This window comes from Juglans microcarpa x Juglans regia, chromosome 7S, assembly GCF_004785595.1.
Source record: "Juglans microcarpa x Juglans regia isolate MS1-56 chromosome 7S, Jm3101_v1.0, whole genome shotgun sequence".
NCBI classification, from domain to species: Eukaryota; Viridiplantae; Streptophyta; class Magnoliopsida; order Fagales; family Juglandaceae; genus Juglans; species Juglans microcarpa x Juglans regia.
This window is the reverse complement of record NC_054607.1, coordinates 21464161-21486591: the sequence shown is the minus strand read 5'-3', so window position 1 is coordinate 21486591 and position 22431 is coordinate 21464161. Positions and strand designations below refer to the sequence as shown.

Here is a 22431-nt window from a genome sequence, read left to right as displayed (position 1 = left end):
ATTAAAAAAAATATTTAAACTTTTATCTAAAACTAAAAATTCTCATCTTATTATCCAGACCTACCTAACTCAAAATGGATCAATCTATTATTGGGGCTCTGAAATGGTATCTTCTCCCTCTTGTCAAATTTTTTAAAAGAACTTTATAATGAAAAAAATCTATTTGTAAACTCTTTTATTTACGCACCAATCACACTACTAATGTAGAAGTATGTCACATTAAATTACATAAAAAAGTATTAGTATTTTGACTCATTTTATGAATATAATTGATCATATAATAAGTACTGTGTTATATGTCAAACTTGTAAATGGTATATTTCTTTTTATAATATTATGGTTTTGCCAACCACATGAAGGAATGAAGTCAATTTTTGTTCAATATCCAGAGAAACAAATATGATATTTGTTACATAAAGTATCTTTTTATATGACTACTTTGAGAGTATTATAATATATATACTGTTCACTTATTATGAAATGAGCCAATCGCACGTGTGTTGCTTTTAAAAAAATAAAGAAATGATTGGGACACAGGGAGAGGCACGGGATTCACTTGGTATAAACTAAAGTATTTTACTATTAATTACTATTTAAGTAAACTGTATTAAAAAAAATTAAGTAAAACAAAAAAAAAACTATAAAAACAAAGGAAGTTACCATGCATTAACAGTATCCTCATTACTCAATCATTCTTGTCTATCTACTCCTCCCCAATCCTTTATTATCCTATTTTCCTGTCTATTTATTCTGTTAATAGAATTATTTTTAGTTTTTTTAATTATTTTTATTGTCATTTTTCTTTCAAGATTGAAAAATCTGATCTACAATTACCCAACCAATTCCAAAATGCATGTGCCATATAAGAAGACTTTCAGTCTGTCGATCCTTCGAATAGAAGTAGTGCGTGGGGCACACGCATCAAACCGAAAAGTTCCCCACCCTTAGATCTTTTAAATTTGACCTTCATGGCCGTAATGCAGCATGCATGTGGGTCTCACGTGCTGATGCAGATTTCAATATCTATCGGAGTTAGCTCAAACTGTAATTCATCTATTTTCACGCTCTATCTTACTACTTTTTTTGTAATCTAATTCGGATGCTCGTATATCTAAAAGGTAAAGTGAGCAACTCAAACTCTTCATGCCCAATGATCACCACTACTTCTTTAGTCCCTCGACGATTCACATTTTTTTAATTTTGCCTCCTGCACAAAAATCACATATATTTTTCTAGAAGAGTATGGAGTTTTGCAACGACGTATAACACGATTGAGTTTGGAGTTTTTATTTGATTTTTTATTATAAGAATTGTCTTACTTTGCCATAGGATCTTGAAGACGAGGAAGTAGATCTCTCCAACTGCCATTTTAGAACAAAATACAGTCACATCAACCACTTTGACCTCTGGCCATGGGCTTACAATTCATTTGTCAGGATTGTATAAAAATCACCATTTTTTGCAGCTCCCCCCCCCCCCCTTGACAAGGAAGTATAGGGAACATTTATTTGTTTTCAATGCTATTTTTTTTTCTTTAGTACTATGCAAGTTGTGAACGAGTATTTGCCGGATTCTCCCTACCCTTTTGTTCATATACTCCTTTATCTGTTAAATATAATATATCAAGCTTGCTTAGAATAAAAAACTATAAAAGGAATATGGCTTCTCATGTTTTACGATTGGTTGGCTCAAGCACACACAAATAGATGTTTCATGAGTCGTTGATAAAGTAGCATATTCCAATCTTCAATTATGCAGTTAGGATTTTAGCCAAATATGTTTTTTGTTATAAATATTGACATCTCTAATTATACATGTTGCGTGATATCTTAAATCTATACTATTTAAAAATTTTGCATATAAAATCATTTAAAATATTCTATATCAATAAAAATGCAGAAAGAAAACTAATATTATTGTTTTTCTAAACCATGGGCTGGATGGCCTTAATAGAATGATAATTTCCGTGAACTTCATGCTTATGTTATGTTGCCTTTAACATTCTTCTACATGATTATTCAAATATCCTATAATCAAAGGCAGATTTTCATGATTGATTGATGATGCCAAGTTGTGAAGTTAGAGATATAATTCTCAATGATATTTAAAAAGATATAATAAATTTATCGCATCCATACTAAAAGAAAAGAGACAAAACTTGGTTATGAAATCCAATAGCATATGTCATTCATAAATGTGAAGAAAAGGACATCACAATTGATCTAGTAGTTGCAAAAAAAACGTTGTTGGTGTTTCGAATGGTCATTTCCTTCCTTGAATGGTAAGGTGGAAATCTTTGCCGTTAAGCAAAGGTATCGTCTCTTAGACTGTGTCTGAAGAGTTTCTTGTCATCACCGTGGCGGAAGAGCTCTCCTTTCTATGGAAAAGCCTAAAACTTACAAAAGAGGAGAAAATAGAGATTTTTCTATGGGAGAAAGCTATGAAAACTCTAATCTTAAGATGTAGACAGTGTCTTCTTGCCCTAATTTTAATGGAAAAAAAGAAACAACGAAGCCTATAAGAATACTATGTCCAAAATTTGGAGCCCAGAAGGATGGATAATATTTCAGAATGAGACAAATAAGGAAAGAGTATTACTTGGAAGACCTTGGACTTTTGATAGGTTTTTGATCTGTATTCAGGAGTTTGAAGGGTGTACACCCCCAAACAACATTTGCTTCATAAACGAACATTTTTTTGTGCAAATTCATCATATGCCATTGGTCGCTATAATAGAAGAAACTGGAAAAACAATAGGCTCTGTAATTGGTAAAGTACTCATATGTAGATGTTGATAAGGATGGAATTGGTTGGGAGAAATTCTTAAGGACAAGAGTTAATATTGATATTACAAAACCACTGGCAAGAGGGAGATTGTTGAATATGAGAGGAAAGCAACTACAGTTTGAGTTTAAGTATGAAAGGTTGGCTTTATTCTATTTTTACTTTAGTGTCCTAAAACATAAAGGAAATGTATGTTCCATAGAAAAACTATCCAACTAACACAGAGAGTCCATAGTATGGTCAGTGACCGAGAGCATCTTCAGCCAACCCGAGTACAAAGGGAAGCAAAAAATTTGGGGTTCATAAGAAACAAACATGATCAAGTTATCCCTATCAAGGCAGTACTGAGAATGGTGAAAGTAGGAAAGTAACATAAGAAAAAGAGGACCAACTTCACTGAGTGGAAAAAGAAGGTAATAACTGGAGACTCTATAGTTCACGCAGAGAAAAATCTGGATATTAACACTCCAATTATAAATAAGGGATATTTTCCTTGTGTGGATTTTATAAATCCTCAAAAATGATATAATACTACTTTGGTTAGCCATTTAAATCTAGCTACTAGAGTGAAGGAGCAACCATATGGATTGAGGGATATAGAGGCTCTTGCTAACAATACTCCTGAAATAGTTAAAGATCATATTCCAGCCTCTCCTCCAAAGCACGCCAAGTTGAACACTGATCCAGTAAGTCATACTAACATTTCTTTAATGGAACTCTCTGTTAATGCAACTAAGGTTCCTAAGAAAATTGGGTGGAAAATGAGAGCAATGGAGGCTCATTTTTTAAATAGAATAGAGGTCAACTATAGGAACTCACCAAGTGGGGAAACAACAATGAACAAGAGGGGGAGTGAAGACTGGTCCTTTGTTAGCCTAGAAAAGTCACTAAAAAAAAAAAAAAAACTCAATCTTGAAAGGAGAATAAATTAGAACATAATGGTGGAGACTGCTAATCAGCCCTACCAACAACAATGAATTGCTTAAGTTGGAACTGTTGAGGATTTGGGAAACCTCGAGCAGTCAGAGAACTTCACTGTCCCAACATAGTATTTCTCATGGAAACAAAAAATAATAGGAGAAAAGTGAAAAATGTTAGAAATCAAATTGGTTTTGACCAAAGTTTTGTGGTTTATAGTAATGGGTGGAGTGGTGGTTTAGCAATCTTTTGAAAATCTAACATGAAGATTGATTTGGACTCTTTTACTGGAAGGCGCAACTCTGTAAAAGTTAAGCAAGAAGACAATTTAGAGGGGGGATGGAGTGGCTACTCACATGTTTTTAAGGAAACCCTCAGCTCATATGGCTTGGCTATGTATAAGGGATTTTAATGAGATTTTTCATATACATGAAAAGTATGGAGGCTTAGTTAGACCTTACGCTCATATAGAATACTTCAGAAAAGCTATGGAGGACAGTGACTTTATTGATTTGGGCTACAAGGGAGATGAATTTGCTTGGAGTAATAAAATAGAAGGGAATAATTTCACTAAAGAAAGACTTGACATATCATTGGGTAATTCTGATACGATCAGCCTGTATTCTACCATTAGTGCTAGCAACCTAGCCGTCTCTAGGTCAGATCATAACTCAATCCTTATCTCTCTAACTAAAGAATGTGAACCTTTTTCTGGGAAGAGGAGAGACCTTTTAGATATGAAGTAAGCTGGGATAAAAGAGGGGAATGTAATGATCTGGGATAAAAGAGGGGAATGTAATGATCTAATTAAGGAAGCTTGGTTTTGTTTTGCATTTTTCAATAGATCTCTAAAAGTAGCCACTAAATGTTTAACCAAATGTAAAGCTAGATTGATGACATGGAGCAAGGAGAAATATAGAGAGCAGAAATGAACCATTGAGACCAAATTAGCACAAATAAAATCTCTCCAAGAAATTAACCTTGGATATCACACTAAGGAAGTCAAGTAACTACATAAGAAAGTGGACCACATGTTGGAAGTGTATGATTTAAAATGGAAATAAAGAGCCAAACAAAGATGGCTAAAGGATGGGGACAGAAGTACAAAATTCTTTCACAAGTGTGCATCTCAGAGAAGGCAGACAAATACCATCAAAAGTATCACTGATGGGCATGGGGTAACGACTACCTCCTTATAAGAGATAAGTAAGATGTTCCAAAATTATTTCCAAGACCTTTTTACTAAATCGATCGTAAAAAAAATTAAAGATTACTTACAACCTATGAAGACTATAGTTATTGAGGAAATGAATGAAATGTTGCTACGAGAGTTTACTTCCACAGAGATAAAAGAAGCTGTTTTTCAAATGAATCCTCTAGGCTCTCCTGGACTAGATGGCGTCCCTGCAATCTTCTTCGAAAATCATTGGAATATAATTGGACAAGACGTTATTATGCATTCCTGGCTGCCTTTAATTGAAATAGATGGACAAATAATATTAATGGGACATTCATAGTACTGATTCCTAAAATTAAAGCCCCCATAAAAGTCATTGAGTATAGGCCAATTAGTCTATACAATGTAGTGTACAAGATCATTTTAAAAGTCTTGGCTAATAGAATGAAAAATATACTGCCAATGATCATTTCTCCCACTCAAAATGTGTTTGTTCCTAGGAGATTAATATCAGATGATGTGATAGTTGCATATGAATTGATACAACAATGCAAAGTAGAATGAGAAATACTGGGTACATGACACTGAAGTTGGACATGAGTAAAACATAAGACAAAATTAAATGGAAGTTTCTTAAGGCAGTTATGCACAAAATGACTTTCTAGTAAATGGACTGACCTCATCATGAAGCGTGTCTCTACCGTATCTTACTCAATTATTCTTAATGGAATTCCACAAAGTACCTTTCAACCATCAAGGGGCATAAGCCAATATGATCCACTATCACCTTACCTTTTCATCCTATACTCAGAAACACATAACTTGCTGCTCAATAGAGCTGATGAAAAAGGTATGATCATTGGCATCCCAATGGCAAAAGGATAGCTCCATATTAATTGTCTATTCTTGTAGACGACATCCTGTTGTTCTGCATGGCTAGTTCCTTGGAATGGAGCCAATTCGAAAGATTACTTGAAAGTTATGAACAAGCCTCAGGCCAGGGGTTGAATAAGGAAAAAAAATCTATATTTTTCAGCAGCAACACAGGGAAAACAACAAGAGATGGAATCACTACCATAGCAGATATTAGATCTACAAGCTCATATGAAAAATACATTCGTCTGCCAATCTTGATAGGAAGATCTAGATCACAATCTTTCAAATGTATTCTAGATAAAGTGAGAGTTAGATTAAGTAATCAGAAGCTGAAATTCCTATCTTAGGTAGGAAAATAAATACTCATCAAATCCGTGATACAAGTTAGTCTTACATATAGCATGAGAGTTTTTTAACTTTTCAAAAGTTTACTACAATAAATCAACAAACTAGATTAGGAAAGGAGAATTCACTAGAGTAGATGAGACCAAATGGGAAAGGCAAATCTATAGGAGGGCTGGGCTTTAGGGATTTTGAAAACTTTAACCTTGTTATGTTGGCAAAGAATGGATATTAGTTGCTGCAAAATTCAGATTCACTAGTTGCCTGAGTCTTAAAGCTAAAGGAAAATGCCACTCTCACCGAGAATGGCTCCCAACAATCCTTACCGATTGTCTTTTTTTCTTGCTTAATGATTAATGAAATACTTTTTAATGAGTTTGTGATTTTTATTTTTGAGATTTTTAAGAGTTTAAAAAAAATGTGTGGAAAAAAAGCAAAAGAAAAAGAAAATTGCCTTGTCGGTGAGGATCCTCGGTGGCTTTAGTAGCCCTAAAGCTAAAATATTTCCCTAACGTTGATTTTCTACAAGCTAAAATGGGTAGCCAACCATCCTATGTGTGGAGCTATGTTTTGGAGGATTAGTAATGGTGAAACTATAAGAATTTAATTAGACAAATAGCTCCTTTAACCAACTTCCTTTAAGCCTCAAAGTGTAGTAAGAACTCTTGATACAAATACTAAGGTTGCCAAATTAACCGATGCAGACACACATAGCTGGAATAAAGAAACTTTCTAGAACAATGAAACTGACATCATATGCAAAATCCCCAACAGTTATAACAACAGACCAAACCAACTAATATGGAGATGTAGATCAAATGGTATTTTCATAGTCAGAAGTGCTTACCATCTTCAAGGTTAGGAAATGAAAGTTGGACAAAAATCTGAAAGCTGGCTATCACAAATGCATGAGAAGTATTTTTATGGAACGCTTGCCTTAATGCTCTTCCTACTAAGTTAAATGTATTCCACAAGAAAATAGTAGAGAACCCAAATTGCCCTATTTGTTTATAGGAACTAGAATCTATAGAATATGCCTTTTGGGAATGTGTTGCAGCTGGAGATGTTTAGGAACAATGCTAAAAAATGACTTAAAAAAGTTGTGTTAGTAACAGTTCTTTCAAGCATTTCATGGAAGTAATGTTTGACGATATGAACAAGAAGAAGATGAAAGAACTTACAATAATTTTCTAGCAACATTGGAAGAGAAGAAAAATTTTTGTCTTTAAGAAAGTGTTCTAGCACCGAAACGCTCTGCTGTAACAGGCATATCAATTGCTGGAAAATACTAAAATAGAATGAACAATGACTTCAAATATGAATAAACCTCCAAGTCGTTAGAAAAAAGGGATGAGAAGCTCCTCCAAGGGATTTCTTCAAAATTAACTGAGATTTTGCATTAGATAGATTTAACTATCAGGTGAGAACTGGCATCAGTTTACGTGATTGATATGGTAACCATGTGGCTACAATGAGAAGGAGAAAAGGCCTATTCCCAGAACCCTTTTTAGTAGATACATATGCAACTTTTTAAGCTGTAAACTTCAGTATTGAATTGAGATTGCAAATGATAATTCTAGAAGGTGAGGCACTTAACATGGTTCAAGCCATTCAAGGATCAGTTGCAGACTTAACTACACAGGGTTGCTCATTTCAAATACCAAACAAAGGCTTCAATGCTATGGTTAGTTAGACATATTAATAGGTAAGCTAATGTAGTAGCTCATACTTTGGACAAGAATGCTTTACTCATTAAGGATTTTAAAGTTGATACGGATGAAACTCCACACTGTATTCAATCTCTTTTATAGAGGCCTTTCAATATATAATGCTTTTTTTTTTTAAATAAAAAATGCGAGGACAAGGTAGAATGCAAGTGTATTTCAAAACCAAAACTCACTTGGCTGTGTTTGGTTGTTGGAGTGAGGTCAACTCAGGGTACGTTTGGAAACTCAACTCATCTCAACTCATCATTACAATTTTTTTAAATTTCAATATAAAATATAATAAACAATTCAACTTTTTCAAATCCTAAAATAATAATAATATTAAAAAATAATATAATAACAATATTTTATCATCTCAACTCAATTCAACTCAACTCAGTTCAACATCCAAATGCAGCCTTATTCCAAACCAATCATTATTGGGGTCTATTACTATTTCAACTTTCTATAAAAAAATTAAACTCATTTCAACCTATTTCATATATTCAAACACACGTATCAACCTATTTATTTATAAACACATCTTAATAGGACTCATAAAATATTAGGTAGCACTACAGCTACTGAGAGGAATTCTCGCATTTAGTGCATTCCCTTTTTTCTTTTATTGTTTTGTCATGTATTTTTTTAATCCTCTTCAACATATTTTTTTTTTAAAAAAATACAACATCTTTAAAAATATTTTCTTAATCATTAAGTAAATAAAAATCTATCGAGACCCATCATTGGGACCCATTATCGGGACATATAACATTTTCCTAAAATATTGCTATTTACAGAATAATTTAGATCAATATCCTAAAATTTTACAACTTATCTCCCTCTCCTTTCCATAGAAATTAATTTTGATGAAAAAATAAAAAATAAAAAGAATAGGGTTTGAGCCCATAAATGGCAACCAAAAAATAAGATCAATTCATTACTTTCTTATCCGATTATCTGACCTTTGCAATTAATTAGAAAAATAGAAAAATTTTATATGTAGTCATTTTTTACGTATTTTTTATGTAATTTACTGATGTGATTAATTGCCTTATTTTGTTAATATAAAATAATTACTTTAGTCAATCACATCAGTAGAATATGTAATGAATACGTAAAAGTGATTGTATGTAACAAAATTTTTAGAAATAAATTTTAACAAATTATTTATTTAAAATTGTATGTGAATATTGGTTAATATATATGAATGAGATTTCTACACATTTATGAAAATCAAACAACCAAAGTGATAACTTAGATAGTATGAGTTGATATTTCATGACTTCAAAATTAAGAGTTTGAGTCAGAATATAAGTTAAAATCACTTATAGTAGTATCTGACTCTTGAACCCTGCGATGAGCTTTGGAAAGGTAGATATTTAACGGGTGTTGCGGTGACGAGCTCGCTATTGTGATAGTAATTGTAGCTGAAACCGGATATTTTGGAGCGGGAATAGGTTCTTATAGTCCCTTTCAGCCTGCCAAGGAAGGATTTTTACGTTGATTGCCACAGCCTCCCCTTTTAAGGACCAAAAAAAAGAAAAATCACAAGTTGCTGTGGTCCATTTGTCCAGCTATACTCATGAGCTAGAGAGAAACATGCTGTCTTGGATAATAGGGACAGGGGTAGAGAGAGAAGCCCTCACGTTTTGTTGTTATGGTTGCTGTTTGAACTTGGAAGAGCTAGTTCGGTGTTTGTTGGTTTGCATTTGCGCAGAGAGTAACAAAAAGACTGGATTTTTTTAATTTTTTTTTTGCCTTTTAACGTTTTGGTATTTAGCATCGGATTTAAGGGAGTGAAGGCGAACTCAAGGTTGAAAGAGCTCTCGATCTGAGCCTATGATGTTTCTCTAACTTTTCTTGATTCTGGGTTTAGGCTTTTTGACTAGTTCTATGAGTGCGAGCGTCTGAGATGGAACAATCTTCGAATGCTCCAAGGGGCATCCGAGTTCAAGCTCCACTGGTTAGTATGGTCGATCCATAACCTTTCTTTACATTATTTTTATAAAAAAACATCTATTTTCTGTAAATTGATGAACTTTCAGAGACACCCAGATGTACTCTTGTTTAGATTTGTGCATTTCTTTAAGTATTTTTAGTGGGCGTGTGTACGAGGTTTGGTTTTTTTTTTTTCACTTGGCATTTCCTGTTTAGGGTGTTCTTTCTACGGGATTGGAAACCCCCACATTGAGATTTTGGTTGAAAGTGCAATCTTTTAGGGGATTTATGACAAAAAACTGCTGTCCTTCTGAATTCTGTTGCTGTTGCTAGTTGATTTGTCATTTGGTGTTACTTGAGGCTGCATTTGTGTAAGGATAAGGCATATAGACGGGCTGCTGTTCAATGAGAGCCAAGTGGCTCTTTAGATATGTTATTTTATCTTTTGAATTTATTTTATATTCCAATGGGATAATTGATTCTCTTGATGGGAAGATAAATGATTTGTACAGTCCTAGATGTGCAAGTCCCGCACACTCCCTTTAGGAAAAAGTAGGGCCTACCATTGAAGTGTGGGTTTTTCATGTGGGTCCCTGATTTGCTTGCTTTTTTGGAGTGCACAGAGCTTGCAATCTATCATTTCTCATCACGGGAAAATTGTTACTGCACCAATCTTTAATGATTATAAATGGCCCATAGGATTAGTCTGGGTTGTAGTTTGGCCGGTTTCTTGTTTTTACGTTCATTCAAATTAAAACTTATTAGGAGCTAGGCAGAGAGGGTAGTTCATGGAAGCATCAAATAATTAGTCGCCTCCAACTCAATATTTGATTTTTGTATGAAATTATGTACTTCAAATAAATGGTGCCATGATTATGGATCTTTTAGGTGTTAAAAGTTTTGCTTGGAAATTCCTTGATTATCTCAATTTATGGGTGGATGTTACTGTATTCAGTTTAAGTTTCCCCAATTTCTTTCCTTTTCCCTTTTTGTAGTATCCACAGTCAGCTTTTTTTTTTTTCCTGGGTATCTATCTGATTATGAAACTCTTTTCATCCATTGCATAGATGGTGTTCCTTTTGCAAGGCTTCCAAGTAATTTTGCTGTTTTCTTTGTTAGTTTTATCAGTAATTGCAAAAAGTTTTCACATGTATACTTCATGTGTACTTGGGCTTTTCCTATTACTATGAATAAAACTTCTTGATTACTTATCCAAAAAAAAAAAGTAATTGCAAAAAGTTTGAATCGTTGTGAATTTTTCATTATTACAATCCTAATGAGTAAGGTTTAACTTAATTAGCATCTAGCTTCCAGTAGTTCTAGGGCTTTCGAATCAATGGTCTAGCACTTGGTCATAGAGCAAACACCGTGCTATGGGTGCGAGTTACGGCTGGCAATCTATAGGCTGTATTAAAATGTCTTCATATATGAGCATAGTATTAAAAGTACTTGATATTGATAGATGACTGATATATAAAAAAAAATTAGTATTGATAGGTGAGTGGAGCCACCACAAGAGAAAGGCTACCATTGGGTAAATATCGATCGAGTGGGCCACAATGGACGTTGATTCAAAAGCATGGTGTAATCAATATTAGGCCATGTTATGGCTTTTGGATCAAAAGCTTGACATTTAAGTACCTTAGGAAAGTCGTAGCCAACCTATCAAAAAGAAATTCCTAGCCACATCTACTATATTCTTCAAAATGACTAGTAATAGTTTTTTGATAAGTAAAATGACTAGCCATAGTTGCTATTGGAGCTTCTTGGAATTATCATAAAGCCCAGTTACACCTAGTACTGAATCATTGTGGGATTTCTCCCCTTTAAGATCGTAACATTCCATCACACTTCCAAATTCGACATTGACGGCGGCCCACTCTATCGACATTGATTAAGGGTAACATTTTATCTTTTGGTAACTCTGCTCACTTATCAGTTGAATGATTATTAATAGTATGTCCATACATAATACCGAGTCATTTCAATCTAGTCCGGTCATTGCCCCAATGACTTGAATTCAGGATGTGGTGCCAGCGGTGATACCTAATCTTAAAAACTCAAGGAAAGCACTAGTCACATCTTTGCTTATACTTCAACAAGACTAGTCAAGGTTACTATTAGAGTCCTTGGACTCATTATAAAACCATTTTCATCGAGTAAGGAGACAATATGGGACTCAGCACCATTAGGATCATAACATTAGCAATTGCAACAAGCCTAACTTTATTTAAAAAAACATATGACTGCTGACTAGTGACTAGTTAAACCATTAACCCCTAGGATCATGACATTCATGTTGTCTTTATTTTTTCTTGATTCACTTTTTTCTCTGTTTGTGTCATTATTTTCAACTAATTGCTTATGTATCTGTCTATTGATATACTCTGAAGATGACCAATTCCCTCATCTGTGTCTATAATTATTTCTTCAATATCATGGTTTGGCACAGGTCCACGTAGTCTGCTTCCTAGGCATGTTTAGTTCACATCCTGACTGAGGATGGCTAATGACTTAAACTTAAGTTTTCTTTCTTTTTGACACCACTTGCGAATAAATTATAAATGGCTGAGGAAGACCATATATTTCCAGAGTGTGGCTTTTGCTATCTTATTATGGTTCAATTATTTATGAGGAGGAATGAACATGGGGTATGCCTATCATTTTTCATCAATAAAATTCATAATTGCTTATTAAAAAAAAAAAAAGAACGAGATGCACGTCCTGACCTAGGATTCAAGTGTCTAGCACTCAGACTTAATAAAGAAGATAAGAAACTATGACTGCACGAGGAGCATCCAAAACCTCAATACCTTTTTGGTTCATTGTCATGCACCCATTGATCAAATCTCCTGAAGCCTCTACCCCCTTCTGAATAGAACCAAACTTTGAAACTCCAAGTTCTGATCAATTGTCCTGGGGTTAGTTTTCTAATGGGCCTGGGTGATTGGCTATTCCTGACTTGTAATTTGCTTTAGAAAATGAAAAGGAAAAGAAGCGCTGCTACATGCATCAAATGCTCTTATTTAATTTTCTTAAAATGTGGTTGGCAGTGGTTATGATGCCTTTTCGGTTGCTTACTCATGAGATTTCATGATGCTTATTGATTTCCAGATGCTTAGCTGCCCATCCTTTTCTGCAGATATTATGTATTGGCACATCATCGTATTTCCTTGTTTAATAGGCATAAAGTAATATCAGATGTGCCATCATCTGAGTGTCTGCTGCTCCCTGTTTTTCCAAGCTTCACTTGTTTCTACTCTTGTTTTTTTGGCACATCAGTATATTGTCTTGTTTAACAGATATAAAGTAATATCAGACGTGCCATCATCTGAGTGCCTGGCGCTCCATAATTTTCCAAGCTTAATCTGTGTATACTCTTGTTTATTTGAATTCTTGTATTTTCCCACAAACATGCTCATAGAAGCAACGTTGTGATCCAAATCGTTGCAAAAGGTGGTTATACTCAATAGCATCTTTAACATGGTTGTTTTGGTTCTCATTTTTGTTTATTTGTTATGTTTGCCCCCTTTTTTGGTGTATATACATCTTGATGTATCTTTGTAACAACCCGACCCAAAAATTAGGATGTTTCATATTAGTATTATTATTATTATTTTATAATATTATAGAGTTTTGTTTGAATTTTTAAATATCTTTTCTTCCTATCCCAACCCGTTAGCAACAACCTCACACTCACCCTTATCCCTTAAATTGATAAATTCGAATCCTATTAGGAGACGAACTCGTATGAGAAAACCCTACCATAGTTTTTCCTCTATAAAAGCTCACGAAGCCTCTTATTAAATGCACCACAAACCAGATCCACGCACTCAGCCACTACACAGCACCCTCACCGACAGTTCCTCCACGTCAAGACCCCACAGAAAACTGCCATGCATCACGCTGCCATGCACATGCCCCTCATGCACGAAAGCAGTCCTGTTTTGCACCCATCGAACAGAGCATCGTCAGCAACAACCATGAAAGGCCACGACTCGACGACGGAGCCACCGCAGCGACTCCACTACGCAGACCACGCATGACCGCGAGAACCACCGGGGCATGCCGCCAGCCACCACAGAAGACATCGGCAGTGGCTCTTTGGCCGTATACTTCTACTGCCATCACCAACCACTTCAAGGGACATCGGAGCACCACCCACGGTGACAGAAACTGCCGGCCGTCCTAGTCCCGTCGCACCCACTCCCTTCCGGGTAGCCTACTGCCGTCCGCCACCCTCGCCTCACTCTTTTCCTCTCGGTAAACATCTCTCACTCTCCCTCTCTCTCTCTCGGTTGCACTGCCGCTTGGTTCACTTCCTTCGGCGTCGCACCACCTCAGACGAGCCCCCAGTCGCGCCGCCGTGACCCCCGCCAGCAACCCAGAACCGCCGCACGTCAGCCTCTCTCTCGGTGAGTCCTCTGCCTCGCACGCGTCTCCCGTTGCCTCTGTTTCTCTACGTAACGTATTAGTTGCTTTTTAGGTTTATTTTCACTCAGTGCAAGTGTTTAAAGGAGATTACTTTTATACCCTTTGTAACCCCTTCCCATAGTATCTTCAGTGTTTTTAAGTACGATTACATTTATAACTTATTGTTTAAGTGTATGTTAATTTATGAATATTAATATGTCATTGTATTGAAATTGAGTCTAATTTTATTAAATAAAGATATTAGTCATAAGCTCTTTGTGTATAAGAAAGTGTTTAAAGAATTTAAAATGTGTTTTAAAGTATATTATGGAGCCTATTATATGTTATACTTTAAAAAGAAATTAAGGAATTTTAAACTATATTAGTTATTATTAATTTTACAATTAAATTTCAGTAGTAAATAGTAAGTGTTTAAATCTTTTATTTTAAATACTTTAAATCTATGGTGTGAAGTGAATCTTTAATGTTATTATAATAGATTTTGATATTTTTATGCTATTAGAGTTGTAAATTTAAGAATAAAGAAATATGTTAAGAATATTTAAATGATATTATTATTTATTCGATTTCTTGTTTAATTATGTTAATTATAAGAAAGGAAACCTATTTTAAGAATTTAAGTTTTTATGACTTATCTTTAATAGAATTGATTATATCTCAAGTATTATACTAAGTTATATTTTGAAAGTAAGAATATGCTATTAGTATTGTAAATAATTTAAGATATCAGTATTCATTGTTTTAGTGATAAACAGAATATTTATTTGATTATGTTCTACGATGTGAATTTTTTAATTAAGTAAAAACTTAGTTAAGAATTTAAGTTTTATGAATTATTTTAAAATAGCTCGAGTATTCCACTATATTATAGATTAGTATTTTAGTAATTTAAATATTATGATTTATTGATTAAAGGGTTAAACAAAAGATTTGTTTGACTGCCTATTAGATTGTGAAATTGATTTAGTAGGATATTAGTACATATTGTTTCCAAACAGATTTAGTGATAGTTATTATTGCGTATAGGTGTCGAGTTACGAAGTGATATTCAGGAAGAAGCACAGTGAGGTAAGTAAATTTGATCATAAATTAGGATCATCACAATTAGCTTATATGTATGTATTATCCAAGCCAGTTCATTGATAGCCACTATTTATGAACCGCTCATGTCATATGCAAGCATGTCATCTAGCATAGCATACGACCATGTCATTCCGCATCATGTTTAAATTCAGAATTTATGATTATGTATGTAGTATGTCATGCATCTCATGTGTATAAGACACGTAAGCTATCTTAAATTCAAGTGTAAGATAATATCAGATCAGTTAATAAGATGGCCATTCAGATGCATGGTACCAATGCAGTTCAGTTCAGTTCAGGGTGGTGTGCAAGCCATGAACTCAGTCGTGGTCCACCATAGTATGCTAGAATACTATCAGCAGTTCCCCTTGCTGCAGCGGGATGTGGGGCTGGTGCACAACCTTGCACACAGGGTTAAGTGTGTTGGCCAGTCAGATAAATCAGTTAAATCAGATAAATCAGTCAGATCAGTCAGTTAAAACAGTCATACATAGCATAAGCATCAGTATGAACAGTCATGAATTTTAAGCTCAGCATGAAAGTTGTTATGAAAATCTTATGTTTATTACGTTTACGTTGTGATAGATTTCTTACTGAGTCATCGACTCATTTTAGTTTGTTTTCATGTTTTTAACCACCCAGGTGAAGATAATGATTACGAGCAGGCAGGCCAGGAGTAGAAGGAGCATTTTAGTTTTAGTTCAGACTTTCTAAAATAAAACGTGTCTTTTATGACATGAATTTATTCAGTTTAGTCCTTTAAATTTTTGGAAGACAATTTTATTAGACCTTTTATTTCATAATAAATTATTTCAGTTTATTTTTCAATTATGAAATTAGAGAATCGCTTGTCGGGTTTATTTTTATGAAAAACACGTGACACACCTAACCTACGGGAAGGGGGTGTTACAATCTTGCATCCTCACACTAATAAAAAAATGTATCTTGCATGCTAACATATAAAATTCTCAGGTCGATTCTGTATCGTGCTATTGCAAAGTTGATTCAAGCTTGAAAACTGTTGCCAGTGCAAGAAAATTTGTTCCAGGGTCAAAGATTTGCATTCAGCCTGATATCAATCCTAAAGCACACAAGAGCAAAAACTCACGACGCGAAAGAACACGAGTGCAGCTACCTCTCCTGTTTGGCCTTCCTGATGATCTCGCCATTGCTTGTTTGATCCGAGTCCCTCGTGTTGAACATAGAAAGCTCCGTCTAGTTTGCAAGAGATGGTTTTGTCTTCTCGCTGGAAACTTCTTTTATTCTCTTAGGAAAAGTCTTGGAATGGCAGAAGAGTGGGTTTATGTCATCAAAAGAGACCGTGATGGAAGGATTTCTTGGCATGCTTTTGATCCCACCTACCAACTATGGCAGCCACTTCCCCCTGTCCCTGGGGAATATTCTGAAGCACTGGGTTTTGGATGTGCCGTTCTTAATGGTTGCCGCCTGTACTTATTTGGAGGAAAAGATCCACTCAAGGGATCCATGCGACGGGTCATTTTCTACAGCGCCCGGACAAATAAATGGCATAGGGCACCAGATATGCTGCGAAGACGTCATTTCTTTGGTTCATGTGTCATAAATAACTGCCTTTATGTGGCCGGTGGGGAATGTGAAGGGATCCAAAGGACTCTCCGTTCTGCTGAAGTTTATGATCCTAACAAGAATCGGTGGAGCTTTATCTCAGATATGAGAATGGCTATGGTGCCATTTATTGGAGTTGTGCACAATGGAATGTGGTTTCTAAAAGGTCTTGGGTCTCACCGTGAGGTCATGAGCGATGCCTATTCTCCTGAAACAAATGCCTGGACCTCTATTAGTAGTGGCATGGTCTCAGGTTGGCGGAACCCTAGTATCTCGTTAAATGGTAAACTCTATGCCTTGGATTGCCGAGATGGATGCAAGCTTAGATTTTATGATACAACAACAGATTCGTGGAACAAATTTATAGATAGCAAGCTCCATCTAGGGAGCTCTAGTGCTCTTGAGGCTGCTGCTCTTGTTTCCCTCAATGGGAAGCTTTGCATAATCCGTAACAACATGAGCATCAGCCTTGTCGATGTTTCAAGTCCGGATAAGCAGGTGCAGAGCAACCCTCACCTTTGGGAAAATATTCCTGGGAAAGGCCAGTTCCGGACTCTTATCACAAATTTGTGGTCTAGTATAGCTGGTCGAAGTGGTTTGAATAGTCACATTGTGCACTGTCAGCTGCTTCAAGCATGAGGATCACAGTCCATATCTCCCGCCTTGCCTTTGGAAAAGACTTCCAATGCATGGGAATGAAGGATAAGAATTGTTTTTCTCTATTGAAAAGTCTAGAGCAGAAAACATTGAGCAAGTGGAGTCTCCGTGCGCATTCTTGTGAGAGATTCGAAATTAGACATGCCTGCTCAAGTTTATTATGCAGTTACCTGGCAAGTAGCAGGGGTGATTTCTATTGCTTTCGGCAATAGAATTGAGGTTATTTCTTTGAGAGAATACTTGTAAATTTTGTTATTTGGGTTCAGGTTGCTGTGTCTTTTGTCGTGGGATCTTATATCGGTAGCATGCAACCTTGAAGATGCTATGTGAGTATATATATATGCTCTCTACAAAAAAATAAATCAAATATACATCAATTAGTTTTCATGACCATGAATCAGATTTTTGTTATCCGCTTGACTTGACATGTTTCCTTAAAAATGATTTGCTTTTGAATAAGATAATAACATAGTGTTTTGATAAACTTGTGTTGAAAAAGGAAAATCATTGTGTTGAGCTTTGGGCTTTATATATTAGCAACTGAGAGTAATCTGATTATATGGCTTCGTGCAGGTTGTTGTCATGTAAAGGCCGAACACCGGGCAGTACCTGGAAAGATAAGCCATGAACATCACTGCAGTGACCCAACAAGGTGTTCTTGCAAGTAATTAAGTGATCCGGATTTTGCGCACAAGTTCCTTGCTTTACTTAAAACACATTGGGTATGTCCTGATTACCAAAAGAAAAAGGGCAACATGCACATTGAGCATGGTATTGGAGTCAATATTTTGGAACGGCCTTTTTCATCAGTAAACGTTAGACTTGGTGCTGGTGAACCCAAACCAGATCTGAAAACTGTGAACTGCTGATGAAGCTAGAAAACTCTGGAGTTTTGACGCAATTAAGTCCTCTGTGTTACCAAAAAGACACGCATAGAAGAACACATGATACTACTTTACGATACTTTTAGGGGAATACAAATGAACTGGGGTACCTTCTACCGTCCGTCTGAATGATGGGAATTGATGTGGGTGGGTATGCATACATATATGTCGCTTTGATTACCTTACTATACTTGGCATACATGCTGCCTGTGAAGACACATGTTGAACCGTTATTGTTACGTAACTTACATGTGAAATCTTTAACGGGACTCTTGTTTTATACATGAACAACTCTTGTTTTCAATCTCTATTGGGTGGTACCTTGCTTATTTTCCAACCTTTATATTATTTTTCTTTTTATTTATCCATTATCCTCATCCCTTTTGTGACTTACTATTGCCCGCTCGCTCACAATCACCATGCACCTCTCTTCTGGTTTGGCCACCGGCTGATCTTTCATTGATCTCCACTTCTGAATTAATATTTATATGCGTGTGGGTGGTGGTACACATGCCTTCCTCCCTACCAGCTGCTCAGCGTTTTCTTCCTCATTTGAGGAACAAATGTCCCAGGGTTCCTCATTCGAGGGACAGTTTATCTATTCTCTCTTTTGCTCAAAGCAGACATTCGTCCTTGTTTTCTTTCAAAACTCCTTCCAAGTACAGTGCATTATTACTGGAGAAAATATATTTGTAATCGTGAATTGTACAATTACTACGTAATTGTTTTGAAAAAAGTGAATAAAACATGAGATCTATATGAAAAAAATTAATTTTTTTAATAGTAGACTTTACTTTTTTTTAAGGCGATTACGTAACATTTACGCAATTCATTATTGTATGTAGAATTACTCTTTTAATTAAAAAGAATATATATTGCTGATTAAAAAAGTACATAAAAACAAAGAACTAAGATTCTTCGCACCTTCTATGGGAGTGGCATCATGAGACTTATTATTATATTTTTATGATAGTATGATACAATTATATTTGGGGAAGGGGGATTAATGAGTCACATGGCTGACATTTTATGGTTGCTGATCATTAGCTTCTCCACATGATCTTAAAATGATAAATCTCATTTCTGAACATAAACAAAATGCAATCCTAAACTATAATTGGTGGTTTGATTGATCTCTGACTTATTAATTAATCTTCAATAATTGTTGTTCACTAGTACTCATATGCAATTGATGAGACGAGAATTTCCCACATAAATGACTAACAAATCTTTCTGTCTCCACTCCATGATAAACAGATCCAACTACTTACTATCAGTATCTCGATTTCATTCCTAGCTAGGAGTTTACGAAGGGAGATTAATGTATCACTGATACTCTTTTACAAGCAATAACAACGATGACCATTACGGAGGGCCGTAAAATACTACAAAATATGAGAAAGTGGGTAAGATGTGAAAAGACATAGTAAAATCCCACAAACCATCTTTGCTCCATCCCAACCTCCTCTTTCCCAACCTACCACCATTTTTTTGTCAGCACTGCTTGATGCATTGCTGGTGGAGTTCCCTTTAACTTAGATCATCCAAAAACAAAACAAAACAAAACAGATCAAATAAAAAGAAAACAAAAAGAATCAAAATTATAGACAAGAACTCAATTGATTACCGCTGCCAACCGTTGTTGTAGTGCTTCCTTTGGTACTGTTCAAGTGTCCCTCAAATATTTTAGCCTCCGTTGAATTAGGTGCCAAATGCAGAAGAGCTGAGTTACATCAACAAAATAATTGTAACCAACTTGGAGTTTGAGAAAATATGCACATGTATGTGTGTCAGTGTGTGTTTATGAATACTTACTAACACACTCAGATATGTTAGCGGGTGCATGACAGAGAGTTGGGAGGGCTAGTGCAAGCGTAGCGTTTATCTTGAGGCCAAGATTGGGATCATCTCTGTCCTTGATTAGGACACACAGGCATTTCTTGCTCTTCTCAACGACTTGCTTTAGGCCAGTGCAACAGTCTGGGGTTGGAGCTTTGGCATCACCACCGACGTAAGGAAGACACGTGGCGAGTCCGACTAGCTGATCTGCACATTCTGCTCTGTCTTGGTTCAAGTCTGAGCTTGCAAAGCCAACAAGCAGCAACACCTAGGTGTATGAGATTGCCAAATTTGAGTTTTTGGAGCCCATATTGATGTGAAGAGAAAGAGGTGGAGACAAGAAGATCACAGTCGATGCTGTATGGCTTTTGTGCTTTGGTTGTAGCTTTATTGAATATGGGGATGAAAGTAAGAGTTGGAATGAAAAGTAGTGGGTGGTGATAACTATAGTTGGAATGAAAACTAGTGGGTGGTGCTAATTATTATAGTCCCACTAAGGTGATAACTTCTCCTTAAACTTCTGTGCCTTGTCTTTATCTGAAATTTTAAGGCTGGGAGAACGATAAAACGTGAAGTGGGTCTATAATATTTATTAAGCATTTAATTCTGCTCAAAATTTACAGAGATAAATATACTTATTGTAATATGGAGAAAACATCTAAGAAATATTGGCTCAAAAAATCTTTCCTACACTCAAGGCAAAATCTGCATACTTTGGTAGTAGAATAATCAGTGTTATTAAACTGCAATCATCCTGTATATGGCACATTGCAATATACATAATAGGCTTATATCATTAATCCTGAGTTTCTTGTTGGATCTCAGATTGAGCTAGCGTTACTTTGATACTGATTGAGTTGATAGGACAAAATAAACTTAGGGCCAGTTTGGATTGAGATGTGACTCATCTCACTACTATTTTCAAATTTTAACTCACAAATCTCATTACTATTCACAAACCATTTGAACTCATTTCTGAATCTTAACTCACTAAATACTCACAATAGGGATGCGTGTAGACTCAGTGATTTGGCATAGTAATACCACCTATGAACTCTTCCCTAGCAACAAAAACTTGGACACGAAATCTTATAGTTAATTGAGTTCATATATATGGCATTTTTTGTTTTGTTTTGTTTACATATGTCCATGAAGAACTGCAAAACATGGAGGTGTTTTTTTCCCCTGTTCATTACTCATTAGCTCTTCAAAATGCTCCACTTTGGTCATATATATCCAAAATTACGCTGGATATATGGTTAGGATCATGTTCTACTTCTTCAAAGGTGGAGTTGTGGTCCAGTCTAATATTACAATGAAATTATCGGACACATCTAAAACTATCCACATCGATGCATCTTCCGTTCATTTGGGGGTAAGGAGAGCTGTCGATGCTAAATGGACCAGCCATGCAACTCCTAGAGACGTGGTCACACGGAGACCAGATATTAAAGAGGGCATAGAATAAATGAAAAGAACATCATATCAAAGAACCAAGATGGAAAATAAACAAATCCCATCATTGTAGCAACAGATCTAAGAAGTCGACCTGAGGCAAATGGAGATGGAGCCGAAGCCAGGCCTTCAACAGTGCCCAGCCCATAAAACAGGAGCCTCAGGCAAAGAAGCATGTAGAGCAGCAGCAGCAACAGTGAGTATGGAGTACGTGTGCCATCTTTTACGGTGTGATCTATTTTTGCTCGGAGAAAATAATATTCTGAGGGCTTTGGTGGGATCGGCTAATTTTGGAAAGTGAAATTCTATTTGCAGTCTTGAATAAGAAATTGCGTGTGCAGTTTCATTGATGAATGAAGGTAAAGGAAAAAAAAAATTATTTAAAAAAGATATTATTATAATTTTAATTTTTTTTAAATATAACTGTATGAATTTACATGACTAATTTTTATTTAGAGATTGTACGGAGACTAAACTCTTTTGAAAGTCAGGACAGAGGGTGGTCTTGGGCAGCAATATGGACACGGGTTTTGATTGGAAGGGTGATGATGCCAAGTTGGTGCCTCACTTACAAGAGTATTTTCCCCCTCCCCCATAATTTGAAATTAATTATTTTATACTTTATTATAAATAAAAACCTCAAATAATAGTCTCTCCAGTCCCTAATTAAAATGTTATTTATTTTTAAAAATTCTTTCCTATAGTTTTAAAATACTGTTAACCCTTCAAAATCTTGCAAAAACCCAAAAAT

At 35.5% G+C, this 22431-nt stretch overlaps 1 protein-coding gene and 1 pseudogene across 3 annotated transcripts; one reads left to right on the top strand and one right to left on the bottom strand.

Moving 5' to 3' along the window:
- The first annotated feature begins 9327 nt into the window (after positions 1-9327).
- On the top strand, positions 9328-18746 carry LOC121241107 (F-box/kelch-repeat protein At1g55270-like). 3 transcript variants are annotated; one of them, XM_041138724.1, is made up of 3 exons: positions 9328-9769; positions 16234-17721; positions 18076-18746. In XM_041138724.1, exons 1-2 carry the CDS (start codon positions 9719-9721, stop codon positions 17482-17484), a joined length of 1302 nt encoding a protein of 433 aa, XP_040994658.1. In that variant the 5' UTR covers positions 9328-9718; the 3' UTR covers positions 17485-17721; positions 18076-18746. The 3 variants fall into 3 exon arrangements, with proteins under 3 accessions (XP_040994658.1, XP_040994659.1, XP_040994657.1); XM_041138725.1 differs by having other exon boundaries at positions 16234-17802; XM_041138723.1 differs by having other exon boundaries at positions 16234-17828.
- A 944-nt stretch (positions 18747-19690) lies between these two features.
- Positions 19691-20590, bottom strand: LOC121241110 (annotated as a pseudogene).
- Between the last annotated feature and the right edge of the window lie 1841 nt (positions 20591-22431).